At 44.8% G+C, this 14,018-nt stretch overlaps 1 protein-coding gene and 1 long non-coding RNA gene across 3 annotated transcripts; both read left to right on the top strand.

Moving 5' to 3' along the window:
- The first annotated feature begins 2,152 nt into the window (after window positions 1-2,152).
- Window positions 2,153-5,583, top strand: LOC140686956 (uncharacterized). 2 transcript variants are annotated; one of them, XR_012060964.1, is made up of 4 exons: window positions 2,153-2,251; window positions 2,895-2,956; window positions 3,516-3,768; window positions 5,438-5,583. It is a non-coding gene; the product is annotated as an uncharacterized lncRNA (long non-coding RNA). The 2 variants fall into 2 exon arrangements; XR_012060963.1 differs by having other exon boundaries at window positions 2,153-2,563.
- A 3,705-nt stretch (window positions 5,584-9,288) lies between these two features.
- On the top strand, window positions 9,289-10,720 carry NUPR1 (nuclear protein 1, transcriptional regulator). Its single transcript, XM_015236800.3, has 3 exons — window positions 9,289-9,515; window positions 9,941-10,088; window positions 10,423-10,720. The coding sequence occupies exons 1-2, from the start codon at window positions 9,404-9,406 to the stop codon at window positions 10,075-10,077; spliced, it is 249 nt and encodes an 82-aa protein (XP_015092286.1). The 5' UTR covers window positions 9,289-9,403; the 3' UTR covers window positions 10,078-10,088; window positions 10,423-10,720.
- The last annotated feature ends 3,298 nt before the right edge of the window (window positions 10,721-14,018 follow it).

Here is a 14,018-nt window from a genome sequence, read left to right as displayed (position 1 = left end):
AGAAATTATGCTCTTAGGGAATCTTCTCAGGAATGTAATAAGGATGTAAGCACGTATTTAACTACAATGGTTTACATTCTAGCATCTTGTAATCTTAGGTAACCGCTACCAAAATTTATAAGTACGTATTTGTTGGATTATTTGAGTCACTTGTCAGCTCAGTGAGGTCAGGATCATCTATTCTGTTCATCTATGTGTTCTTAGTACCTACCTGAGTGCCTGGCATATAATTAGCCTTCAATGTTTTTTTATTCATTAGAAGAATCTCAGACTTCACCATAAACTGCTTCAGCCCAAAACTTAATGCATCAATTTCTTCCTTCAAGTTTGCTTTTCTTTCTGTAGCCTCTCAATAAATGACATGACCACCTACTATATAACTTCCATATCCTGCATTTTATATGGCGTATGCAAGCTAGGACTTCACATTTTTGTGTTTGTAGAGGTCTCAGAAGCTATTTCTCCTGAATGTCAAATATCAACTTTAGTTGCTCCCCAGGGGAGGTTTGGGTGGAGCTCACAATTTTTTGTTTGTTTTAATTTATCTTTAATTTCTGTTTCCTACAATAGACATGTATCCCTTAACATGTATCACTTGATTAAATTTTAAAGTGTTTTAGAGTGTTGCCCATATGTAAGTTAGTTCTGTCATCCCCTTCGCATCCAAATTTTTCAAAAGAATCATCTGTCCTCGGTTTTCATTTTCCCCCTCCCACTTGGCAACAATGGCCCGAGCCAGCAGCCGGGATTAACTTCACCCTTTCCCTCCCCTCCCATATTTAATCCATCACTAAGTATCTGCAATGTAAAAATAATAACAGCTCATGTTTGCTGGGGACTTACTATGTTATCAGGCACTGCTGAAATGCTTTAAAACAGTCCACCCACTTTTCATCTCCACCACATCCACCCTAGTCCAGAGTGCCTCTGTTCTTGCCTAAACAACTACGGAAGCTTTCATTTATTGATTTTTTCAAAATCCCAGATGCAAAAGTTGAGTTACTCATTTCTCACTTTATGGTACGTTATCATCATTGGGCTCTGCGTAGCCTCTCTTTTGTTTTATGTATTTATAGCCTTTTATCTATTTTATCCACTCCTCCACGCTTCTCCAGTCTGTGTCCCCAACCTGTGTGGGAGTGTCTTTGTAAGACATGTGTCTTGTTTAGTATGCAGTTTTAATTTACCTAAATGGTATTGTGCTATGAATCTCATTCTATTTCTTACTTTTCCACTCAGCATCATACTTTGAAGACCTAACCTTGTTGGGTATACACCTAGACTGTGACTTAGAACAACTGTGCAATATTTCATAGTGGGTACCCACATTTTAGTTCTTCAGATCTATGGTGCTGGAGCTCTAAATTGCCTCTTAGCTACTGGCTCCCACAAACAATGCCACAGTGAACAACCTCATGGGCGTCCCCTTGTGGCCTGTGCGAGGATTTTCCTGGGGTGTATATCCACTAGCGGGATTGAGCAATAGACTTTTTTTTTAATTGATGTATAGCCGATTTACAATGTTGTGTTAATTTCTGGGGTACAGTGTAGTGATTCAGTTATATATATATATATTATATATTATATATATATTCCTTTTCATATCCTTTTTCATTATAGGCTGTTACAAGGTATTGAATATAGTTCTCTGTGCTTGTGAGCAACAGGTCTCTCATCCATTGTCTCTTAAATTGCCTCTCCTCATCCACTCTGGCCAGGGTGATCTTCTTAAAGTACAAATGCCCTGGCATCCCCACTCCTGCCCCACCCCCTCCTCTTCCAACCCACCCCACCTCTCCCTCCACATCAGCCTCCTTGCCTTCTTTATGTCTCTCATCCCTGCCATGTCCCTCCTCCCACAGGGCCTCTACAAAGCCTTCCTGGAGTGCATTTCCCTCCTCTCTTTACTTCCACATCTCCTATTCATCTTCGGATCTTCCTGGCTAGGTCAAATCCCTCTGCTATAAGCTCTCAAAGCACCATGCAGACCTCCTGTAATTATGACAGTAGCACAAACATCACAATTTTACATGTTTGTGACATAACCGGATTCATGTCTGTCCTACCCTTCACCCCTTAGATGACAAATTCCATGAAGGCAGGGCTCCTATCTATTTATGCTCATCTCTGTATCTTTAGCACTTAGCCTAGTGCCTGGCACATAATATTAAATCTTTGTTAGGTCAAAGAGTAAAGGAAGATGTTATCTCTGCTCAGGGAGGGCCATTGAGGGAGCAGCATATTGATAGGGGTGATTGCTATAGAATTTGGCCCTGCAGGACCAGAAATTCCATTTTTTCAGCAACCTTTCAGAATAGACTGACTCACACTGATGCAATTCACAAGAGACTGAAGTCTAAACCAGGAGCCCATTGAGTCACACAGGGAGTTAGAACTGTGGAGCTGATAGAACACTCCTTTTTCTGGGCAGGACAGGCCCTTCCTGTGAGAAAGCTACAGCATGGCAAAGAAATCTGGGCCTTCCTAGTCTATCCTTAAGTCTCATCGCATCTGAAATGCTTTCCCACAGGGCCTTGAAAAGTCACAGCAATCTTCACTGAAGGTCTCTTGAGGGCATGTGGAGAAAGTTACATAGGACTTTCCTAACAATCCCTTTACAAATTCCTCCCTTAACACAGAGTTCCACTGTTGAGGGTAGTGCTCACGTCTCTCTCTCCTCTCTGCTTTCTTCCCCTTCAGAATTGGCTTTTTACATGGCGGCTTCAGTGTAAAGCCAGTCCCCAATCTCTCAGCTTGTCCCTGTTCATGCCCAGCCATCACCCACCTGAGCAAATCAAAAAGCTCTCCCTTCAACCGAACCTCCCATGGCAGGCAGGTGGGAGAAACTCTTAACTCCTGTATTCACATTTAATGGTGTTCTGTCCTTGACACAGACAAAAGAAGCCGTATAGTGACCAGAAGGTGGCATAGTATGCATGGAATCCAGTAGAGGAAGGTGATAAAATAAATTAATTCTTAAAAATTTCCTCTTCCTCTCCTCTTTCTAAAATAGGTATACACTATGAAAAAGTCAAACATTGCAGAGATCTACAACCTATAATGGAGAAAGTAAAAATTTTCCCAGTGGAGAATATAACCACTATGGAGAGTTTGGTACACATCCCATTGCCACCCCCCCTTTTAGTAATAACTAAAATAATTTTTCTTACAGGAATAGGATTATAGATGTGCTTGTGCAGCAATCCCTTAGGCTCAGGCTTGCCCTTGAGGTGGGGGAGTGGGGAAGTGGGTGAGGGGGGATGGTGGGCACCCCGAGGAGGCACCCAGTGGTGGGAGGGGCACTGGGTTCTGCCCCTCACAGAGCAGCGGGCTCCACAGCCGTGTCTGACTCTCCACCACCTGCTCAATCTGCAGGGCACTGGTCATCCCCTGCAGGAGATTATTTGAACAGATTTTTCTCTGGAAGGATGGAGTGATATCTGAGGTTAACAAGCCACCAAGCAGCATTCAAAATCACCCTGATGGACCTCCCGGGTCCTCTTGCCTTTCCTCAGAACGCCACCTTTGAAGACCAGTATTCCACAGGAGGCCTCGGGAGCACATCACTGCCCAGATGTTGTCCAGCAAAAAGTCAGCTAGACCATAGGAAACCTGGATTTATACAGTCACAGATTGTTATCCTGTCCAGGAAACCACCAAAAATGACAGTGTGACATTGTCCGTTTGGTTTTTCAACATACAGCTAGACATTAAAGACCTCTTGGTGTTTACTCCATGGAGCACCTGCTGAGCTGTCCAGCGGAGAAGGTGAGTGAGGACTGCTCCAGGTGAGCCTGTTGTTATGGGCGTGACAGCATCTGACATCAGATGCCCGTGGCCGCAGCTGGAAATGGATTTGAGGTTGAGGAGATGAGATTCTTCACTGAGGCTAAATACCATAATTTTAGGAAGATAAACATTATTGTTATTTTTGTACATATGTGCTTTTGACTACTCGGGCTTGTTTACAAAAGGAAATTGGGGGGGTAATTAGGTTTATTTATTTATTTATGTATTTATTTATTTATAACGGGGTACTGGGGATTGAACCCAGGAACTTGTGCATGCTAAGCACGCATTCGACCACTGAACTATACCCTCTCCCACTAAAGGAAACTGAATGGAGAATATATTGTAATATGAGCAGAATAGATGGCTAATCTGGATACTTCTGCTATTTCTAAAGTCTGTTTGGTCCTATTCTTTATGCATGTGTAGGTGTATACTGAGTGCCCTATCGTACTAAGGGGAAAGGAATCTGTGGGATCAGTTAGCTGTGTGTGGAGACATTTTATTACTGACATTGTTGAGAATTGATGGTGATAATAAACAGTAGATGACTGGGGTCAGTTTATAGACAATGACCCTTTTACTAGAGTGACAGGCTGCTCCTACTACCCGCCTCCTGCCACTGACAATATGACCCTTTAAAAGTCCCTTCCAGAGTTGAGTTCTATGGCACGACCTGATTGACATAAAAATTTTAGGGTAAATGAAAGTCTATCCTATAAAGTGGTTATTCCTCTAAAAAGACACTTTCAGCAACAGGGTTTGGAAAATCTTAATATCTATACGTGGGTAAACATGAACCATGCATGTTTTCTTTTTTCTATGCAAGAAAAATGGATAGATGTGCTGAATGATTATATACTCATCAATAGAGCTACAGAGACAGGTAGTATTTAAAAAATAGCGCAGAACTGGGAGACAGGAGACTAATGTCTCTTAAATCCAAGACTAAAATTCCCCTGTACTCCAACTCCTTTGGTTAACTAAATGCACTACACTTTCCCCCTTTTGACCTTCTTGGGACACTCTTCCGTGACCTCCTGGTCTATCTGACTTCTGTTTATCCTTCCAGGTCAGCTAACACATGACCTTCTCTGGGAGTTACTCACAAACCTGGATTGGGGGCACCAACGTTTGAATGTGCTTTTCTCACATTACTTATTACACTGTGTGTAACATGCTGGATACTAGCCTGTCTATGAGTCTGCTGAGTGTGGGTACCATGTTCTGCTTACTTTTATATCCCAGCACTAAGCAAGTACCTGGCATATGGTTAATGCCCTAAACATTTGTAAAGTGGAGAATGTTAGCCTCTCTGGTCCTTACTTCCTCATCTGTTAAATGGGGTTGGATTTGCTGATCTCTAGGGAGACTTCCAGTAATAGGATTTCTCATTCGAGCATCTTCTACTGTTGTTTTATCTGGCTATGTATCTTCTTTGGTTACAAGGAGAAATGTGTGACACCTACATTATGCTGAAAACAATTACTCTCTGTTATTTATATTATTTCAATAAATGTAATGCAAAAAAATTAGATTATAGTATACCTCGTGTTCTGTAACCTACTTTTTTTTCATTTAATAGTCTATTACGGACAACTTTCTCATCAGAGCTAGAGATGAAGCTTATTCTTTTTAATGGCTACAGGGTATTTCACAGAAAGATGTTGATCAGTCAACTACTGATGGACACTTATGTTGTTTCCTGTTTTTCACGACTATAAACAAGACTGGGAGCAGACTCCTTGGGGGTATGTGCATTTAACATTCTTATCAATATTGCATCCCTTTATATTCAAGATGATATTTTTACACAGCCAAAAATGATTCCAAACACAGCACCCAAGTTTGAGGGATTCTCTGGACTGGGGCTATAAGATCATACAGACATATCTGGTTTCACCTCATTGAAGCTTCTTGAGTCTCCTTGGTTTACAGTGATGTCACCAACCCACCTTGACCACATGTTCTGCCTTCAAGGGAAGCTCCTGATCTTTGAGCCAGACTTCTGCACATCCCTCAGGCTACTCAGGCTTTCCTAACTTGGATGGTTTAACTTCTGGAATTGGGCATGTCTTGTTATCTTTCCCACAGTCATTCTTATTCATGCTTCATTGCCTCGAGGAAGTCTGCCTTGATTCTTTCCCCACCCTCATCCCCTGAGTACCCTCCTGAGAGCTCCCCCAGCTCCCTGTATTCACTGACCATACTGGGATGTAACAGGCATGCCTGGCAATCTCCTGGAATGTCACGAAGGCATAGTTTGAGCAGAAAGAAAATAAACTTCCTGGAGGCTGGCATATGGGTAATGGCCTAATCATACCTGGAGGCTAGAGGATGGACAACACACCTTTTGACTTTTCCCACTGAGTCATCTTTTCAGCCCTACAGGTCCAACCAATGGGTTCCCAAAAGTCCCCTCCCTCTGGCCCTCCCCCCAGGGTCTAGGCTTCATTCCTCCAGCACATGCACGATCAAGGCCAGGGAGACCTTCTTTCCCAGCTCTATGAGGGAAGGACACTTGTCTTCACAGTCCTCTGTGGAACTAGGACTGGGCCTCTCAGTTCCCTCAGAACAGAGCATCTGGAAGCTGTAAAAGCAATATTGATCTCAGCACAGCTCTCTGTAGCCAACTAGTCATTTACTGAGCACCGACTGTATGGCAGGCATCAGGGGTACAACCACAATAAGATAGACAAGATTCCTGCCCTCAGAAATAATGATAACAACAGCTAACAATGACTGAACACTCACCATGTTCTAGGTACTGTGCTAAGCCTTTATAAAAATTGGTCCTTTAATCCTCACAATAATCCTCCTAGGTAGGTACTATTATTAACCTCATTTTACAAATGAGGAAACTGAGGCACAGAGAGGCTAAATGACTTGTCTAAAGGCACACAGCTGGTAGAACCAAGCATTGGACCCAGTCCACCCACTGCAGAGCCTACTCCTTTTACTGCTGACTAAACGAAGCCAAACCAACAACTGCGTTCTGGTGGGGGCAAATCATAGGGAAGTCAACAAATAAAAAAGATATTTTTGGTTAGAAATAACTGAATGCTATGGAGAAAGCAAAATGAAATCAGGGTTATGTCCTGAGGGTATGTGTGGTTTGGGGGATAGGAATGTACACTAAATCTGCTAGAGACCCACCTCCCCCATTGCTCAGAGCTTCCCCGGGGGCAGGGTGTGTAGTCCTGGACATCCTCAGCGCCTGGTTTGCTTCAAAGCCAGCACTGCTTGGGAGGAAGGGAGGAAGGACGAATCCCGGACAGATGCTTCCATACACATGGCTGCCAAACCTTTGCCACTGTTTGGTCAGCTGTGCTGACTTAGAAGGAGCCCTGGAACTGCTGTCACTCTCCAGCCGTGTGACCTTGAGCAAGTCGCTCTCTGAGCCTCGGTTTTCCTTCTTTGAAGAATGGGATAAATCGCAGTACACCCAGGGCCGGGCTCTGGAAGAAGCCCTTTCACACGCCAGGTGCTGTGGCCATTCTCCCTTTACAGATGAGCAGACTGAAGCTCAAAAGTGGGCTTAAGAAGTGGGCTCAGCTGGTCACCGGAAGCCCTGGTGGCAGAGGTGAATGAGTGACAGACGTCCCGCTAGAGGCAGCGCGGGGGATTTGTGGGCGTGATCTTCGTAGTCACCATGACACTAGTCAGTTGTAAGCTGAATTATCCCACACCCTGCACGACATCTGACTGTCCTGCTAGACATTTATGAGCTAAAAACAAAAAGCACTTATTTACAATGATCCGAGCTTAGATCCTACCCCATCTCATGTCATGATAGAAGGAATTATTTTGCTAATACACTTGGTGATAAAGTCCGCCACTTTACAAGAACCTCGGATTTCCTAATTTCCTCCACCTTAATCTGTCTTGGTGTGTTTGTTATCTTTGTTTATGTTAAGATTATTGTCTTCCTTCTCTTATTATCTGGTCTGTTATTATCATCCCAACTCTGTATTTATTCAAGTGTCCTCCTGTCTTCACTTTCATTTTCTGGGTGTTAAACTCACAGATGACCCAAATCTGGAAAACAGAAGCTAAATTTAATTCTGGCTCAGACTAGGGAGAAAAGCAAGCAGAAGTGCTGCTGCTTGTTCAACAGAGGACAAGACTGGGTTATTTCAGGGTTTAGGGGAAGGATCACTTTCAGGTGACATTGAGATGGAGGGTTTCAGTAGGCTCACAGCAAAGTAGGACTGTGAGCAGAGAATTCATACCTGCCTTGAGCTGAGAAGGTCCCCTTGAACTGGAAACCACAGTGTTTAAAAAAAACAAAAGTGGGCTGTTGTGTCTGCCTCCTTCTCTGCCCTCTGACAACCACAGGGGTGCTGGGAGGCGGGACACAAGCCTCAGCTAAAGCATGAGTGGGCAACCCAAGTGTGACCACACTGGGTCAACGTGACCCACATAGTCAGAGCCTTTAGGCAAGAGTGGAAAATTCCACTTCCATGTGTTTCTTATCTGAATTCCTTTCCCTTTAATACATGTTAAATAAATATAAATATCTGTTTACTTCATCGTATCTTCTACCTGAGTATGTCCAGGATTTGAAATACATATTATTTTATTTTAAATTAATTTCTTTTGCTGTCTCTTTACATTACAAGGAGGGCATTATATTGAGTTGTTTAGAAACTTACATACACATGTGTCATTAACTTACATAGTGCAGCTTACACTATAGCAGGCACTGTTGCAAGTGGGTTATCTCATTTGATCCTCTCCTCAACTCTATGAGGGAGATAGAATTATTATCACCCTCATTTTACAGAGGAGAGAATTAAGGTACAAAGAGGTAGAGCGACTTATCTAGGGTCACACAGGAAGTAATGGATGAGAGGTTTGAATTCAGGGCATTTGGTTTCAGAATCTACACTCTTGAGCATTCTGCTAACCTCCCTCTCAGGAGAAGGAGATTACCTAGGGACCTCCAGCCCAGGATGTTAAGGGGGCTTTCCAATGTGTCTCTTATAAAAAGGGTGTTGAGTGTGCTTGGTGTGAGAACCAATGACATGACACATAGTGTGTTGATATCCTTTTCCCCTGATCATTCTTCACTCCATGTTCTGCCGTTGTGTCCCTGAATCTGAGCCAGAAGTCCAGAAATTCTAGGATGGGGGTGGTGAGCTGTGTGGCCATGATCCTCAGCCCAGGAGGGGCACATGGGCAGCGGAGGACAGGAGATGGATAGGAAGGAGTCAGTCAGGTGAAGCCCTCAGTTCCCTGCTGGCAATGATCCCAAGGACTGTTTATGCCCAGACCCTGCCTCTTACCTCCTCCCCAAAAGGGGCGGGGATCTCCTCTGTGGAAAAATACCCAGCTGGGCGAGCCCCAGTGAGAGGGAGGAGACAAGGGGGGCTGGGACTCTCGGGACCCACTCTTTTCCCCTCTCGTGACTGATGTTTACTGGGCTGGGTTCTGGGAAAAGACCAGATTGCATCAGACAAGGCCTGAGGGGCTGGAGCCAGACTGTGGGCTGGAGGAGGAGACATGGCTTTATAAGTTGGAGCCAGTGAACTGGGAGGTGTCAGGAAATCAGACACAAACAAAGCTTTAGAAGAGAGAGAGAGAGAGCTCACACAAGAGTAAGTTAGACATTATGGCCACCTTCCCGCGAGCAGCCAGCCCGTCCAGGCAGTCCCTCGGCCCAGAGGACGAAGAACCCAGCCTGGACGAGTATGACCTCTACAGCCTGGCTCATTCTTGCCTGGGTAAGGCCTGGCCCTGCCACATTCCTGGTTCTTCCACTTCGAATGCCCACCCTCACGAACAGTCTGACCCCACTCCCCAAACTAGGATCCATCCTTGGGTTCCTGCCCACACATCATCTCTCTCCAGCCTGTTCCCTTGAGCCCTCAAGTCACCCCCTTCTAGCCCCTCATCCACTGAGCGCCTGTCCTACTCAACCCTGGGACTTCAGACACTCAATGGAGCAACAACAGTCAATCGAGGGGTCCCTCACATAGACGAGGAAACAGAGACAATGGCTGCCCTAAAGCTATGTGGTGACAACGCCCCCTCCACCTCCCAACTTTAACCCAAGCTCTTTCCACCCCTGCACTCTGGACCCCCTGCCTGTCCTTTGGGGCAGCACCCCTCTGCCCACCTCACCTCGGACTCCTGCCTCCATTCCCAGGGGTGGGAGGCCGGAAAGGTCGCACCAAGAGAGAAGCTGCTGCCAACACCAACCGCCCCAGCCCTGGTGGGCACGAGAGGAAACTGATGACCAAGCTCCAGAACACGGAGCGGAAGAAGCGAGGGGCACGGCGCTGAGACAGAACAAGGTAAGGAGTTGGGGGGCCCCAAGCACCAATAAAGTTCCCTCTGCCTGGAAAGGACAGGCCTGAATGTGCAAGGTTGGGCAGGGAGGAGGGATCCAAGAATTGTGGTCTCAACAGAGAATAAAATGAGACATTCATTTGACTCTGAGTTTCCCAGTGACAAGCGCAAAGAGAGAAACTGACTCTTTTCAACTGGAGTGAAATTTGGTTTACAGAGTGGGAAACTGAGGCCCAGAGAGGGTAGGGTCCTTCTCTGGAGTCACAGAGCAGGAAAGCAGGAGAGGCAGAGTTAGAATCCAGGCCTCTGTGTTTTCACCACCTGTTTCCCTTCCCCTAGATGAGGCCAGAGCATGGACACCCCACAGCGATGGAGACAGGACCGTGGAATCAGCACCTGGGGGCAGGATCCAGGCCTGCTGGCCCCCCCACCCCCAGGCCTTACCCTACCTGACTGAGGCTCAAAGGGGCCACCAAGGAAGCACCCCCGGCCCCAGAAAAAGGAAAAGATGGGGAGCAAGAGGCAGAGAATAGAGAGAGGCAGAATCATGAAGTTCCCACCCCCCCCAAAAGAAAGATGCCGAAGAAACCAAAGCTCCCTGGATGACAGTGACAATAAACAAAGTACAGCAGCTGCAGCCTGTGGTGTGTGTTATTTTGTCATCCCTCTTTGTGTGGCTTTTTGGGTGCACCTTTCTGCCTGCCTGTGTCTGCATTTGCATGAACCAATGAGAGCATTGTTGGCTAGTGTTTGTATTTGGTTATGAGTTTGGGAAGGGAGTTTCTAATTTTGTATAGGTGTGTAGATGTACGCTTTTTTTTTTCGCATGTGTTTTGGTGCATATGTTTCTGTGGTTTCTTAGTGGGTATAAGGGAATTTCCTTTGCTTCTTTAATGCTGCCCTTGAAACAAGCCCACTTCCCAACTCCTCTCCATTCTTAGAATAACAATCTTGTTGATTAAGTCATCTTCATATGCAACCACTTTTCGAAAGGTATGTTATTTACTGGTACCATCTGCAAAACAGAGAGAAACGAGATTTAAAACGTTCGGGTTCTTGCCCCAAGTTATTCAGGCCTCAAGTTCAAGGATTCTTCTTGCCCTCAAGCAGAAGGTGGGTCCCTTTGCCAAGGGGCTGCCAGGACAGAGTCCTGGGAAGTCAGCTGGAGGAGAAAGATTCTTACCTAGTGTTATCCGTCTTGGAGCCAGACTTTGAGAAGAACATGGGGGTGAATAAGAGATGTGATTGGAGCTGAGAGGATCCACTGATTGAGGTATAGATTTAGGCTACTGTAATGAAGATACAAACAAAACAGGATAGAAAAGTCTCTTTCCATCACATAACAGCTCCAAGGGTACGTAGTCCTGGGCTAAAATGGCAGCTCCATTATGTCAGGGATTCCAGCTACTTTGGGCTCATTTTTCTGTCACCCTTGAAACATGGTTACCACTTTGCGGTCCAAGCTAGCTGCTCCAGTACCTGCCGTCTCATCTACATCCAGCTCATGTAAAGGGAGTAGGGAAGGGACTAGGTGAGTCCATGCTAATTTATTTTTAAGGGCATTTTAAAAGCAGAACACATCACATCTGCTCAGAATTTAGACATATGACCACACACAATTACAAGAGAGGTTGGGAAAGGTAGTATTTAACTGCTTAGCCACCTGCTAGCCCAAACTGGGGGAAGGCAGGGTTTCATTATTAAAGGAAGCAGGAGAGAGTGAATATTAGAAAAAAGTAGCAAGCAACAAGGGATGGGGGCGGAGAAAACCCCTAAGTCTGGCTCTGCACATAGTCTTTTTCTTTTTTTCCTGTCCCTTCCATAAAAGCCCTAGGCTGCAAAACTTGGAGTTAATTATTCTTAGGGACCCAAGAATATGAGTTTTTTTTTTTTTTTTAATGGAGGTACTGGGGATTGAACCCACGACCTCATGCATGCCCAGGACTTCATGCATGCTAAGCATGCGCTCTACCATTGGGCTATACCCCCATCCCTAGGAACCCAAGAATATGGACAGAGGAATAAGGCAGCTGTTGGAGCAGTAGCAGATGTACAGCAGATCAAGACCAGCTTGACCCTTTAAGAACTTTATTCTCAGCCTCCCCTGAGTCCAGCCTAGCAACAGCTCCAGAACCTCTGACCTGGGAAAGACACTAAAACTCATCTAGTCCAACCACACCCCACTTCACACTGGGATTACATCTGCTTGCTTGAATACCACTTAGGATTAAAAAACTCACTGCCTTAGGGTTGCCTGATACCTTCTCAGAGTAACTCCTTTTTTTTTTTTTAATTGAAGTACAGTCAATTATAGTGTGTCAATTTCTGGTGTACAGCACAATACCCCAGTCATGTATATACATACATATATTTGTTTTTGTATTTTTGTCATTAAAGGTTATTATAAGATATTGAACATAGTTTCCTGTGCTATACAGAAGAAACTTTTTTAAAATCTATTTTTGTATATAGTGGCTAACATTTGCAAATCTCAAACTCCCAAATCTATCCCTTTCCACCCCTTTCCCCAGTTACCATAGGATTGTTTACTATGTCTGCAAGTCTGTTTCTGTTTTGTAGATGAGTTCATAGTGTCCTATTTTTCTTTTCTTAGATTCTGTATATGAGTGATATCATATGGTATTTTTCTTTCTCTTTCTGGCTTACTTCACTTGGAATGACGATCTCTAGGTCCATCCATGTTGCTATAAATGGCATTATTTTATTCTTTTTATGGCTGAGTAGTATTCCATTGCATAAATATATCACAACTTCTTTATCCAGTCATCTGTCAATGGACATTTAGGTTGCTCCCATGTCTTGGCTATTGTATATAGTGCTGTTATGAACACTGGGGTGCACGTATCTTTTCGAATTAGAGTTTGCTTCGGGTATATACCCAGAAGTGGGATTGCTGATCAGAGTAATGCCTTAATGTGAGCTGAAATCTGACTTTCCCACCTGCTCCTTGAGCAACCTTCTGTTTTTCTAGTCATTTCTATCTGAGATACTCTTAATTCCATCCATCCTGCAAAGCTCAGCTCTTCAGAGACTTCTTCGACATGCCTTCCACCACCCCACTCCTCACCTCTACCCCAGGGATAGACCTTCTCTGGGATGGCACCCACAGCAAGACTATGCCCAGAATCTCAGTTATTTTGGCACACAGCTCCTTTGGGTTTTCCCTCGAACCCTCTTTCCATGACCGATTGTTTATTCATTCAGTTAATATTTATTAGATGCCCACCATAAAATATTTATTAGATGCCCACGATAAAAATGCCCACTGATTTTTCAAAGCCTGCGTTTTTCCTTTAAAAAAATATTTTTTAAATGGAGATACTGGGGATTGAGTTATACTCTGCCTCCTGAGTTTTTCCCTTTTTCACTACATGCCTGAGAAGAACTGCATACTGACAATGAGGACTCCTAGACACTAGTTAATTTCTGGTCAATTACTCTTTTGAGCCTCATTTTCTCCACCTGTCAATTGGTGAGACTCTTTTTCCTTCCGTCAGCTTCAGTGGAGAAAACAGGTGGGGAAGTGCTGTGTCCTTCACTGGATGTAGTCACTCCCTGGATAATGAATGGGTCCTCTAACATTTGCCAGGAGGCTACACACTCCTGGCCTCTGATTGGTCTTTCCTGGCCTTGCCCTTTCCTGGCCTTGCCCTTCCCTGACACAGCCACTGCCCGGGAGGCTTTTAAGTGGCTGTTTGAGGAATCAGACAATTCTTGGAATTATAGAATGTTCAGTTGAAAGGATCCTGGGGGTTAGAGCCCCACTCCTTCCCTTTTGCAGAAGGGAAAAGCAAGGCCTGATGGGGGGTGGGCAGGGGGAAAGGACTGGCTTAAACTCATATAAGGACTAGGGATCCAGTCAGGATGAGAACCTCCAGAACCTCCCTCTTCTATTCCATCCCCTCCTTTCCTAC

This window comes from Vicugna pacos, chromosome 18, assembly GCF_048564905.1.
Source record: "Vicugna pacos chromosome 18, VicPac4, whole genome shotgun sequence".
Lineage (NCBI taxonomy): Eukaryota > Metazoa > Chordata > Mammalia > Artiodactyla > Camelidae > Vicugna > Vicugna pacos.
The sequence above is the reverse complement of the archived record's forward strand: the minus strand, read 5'-3'. Positions and strand labels throughout refer to the sequence as shown.

Bases quoted from the DNA above. Each gene is read 5' to 3' on its own strand.
- NUPR1 (XM_015236800.3), top strand. From the start codon at position 9,404: ATGGCCACCTTCCCGCGAGCAGCCAGCCCGTCCAGGCAGTCCCTCGGC. The intron at 9,516-9,940 runs GTAAGGCCTGGC...CTCCATTCCCAG, and splicing joins CCTGGCTCATTCTTGCCTGG to GGGTGGGAGGCCGGAAAGGT.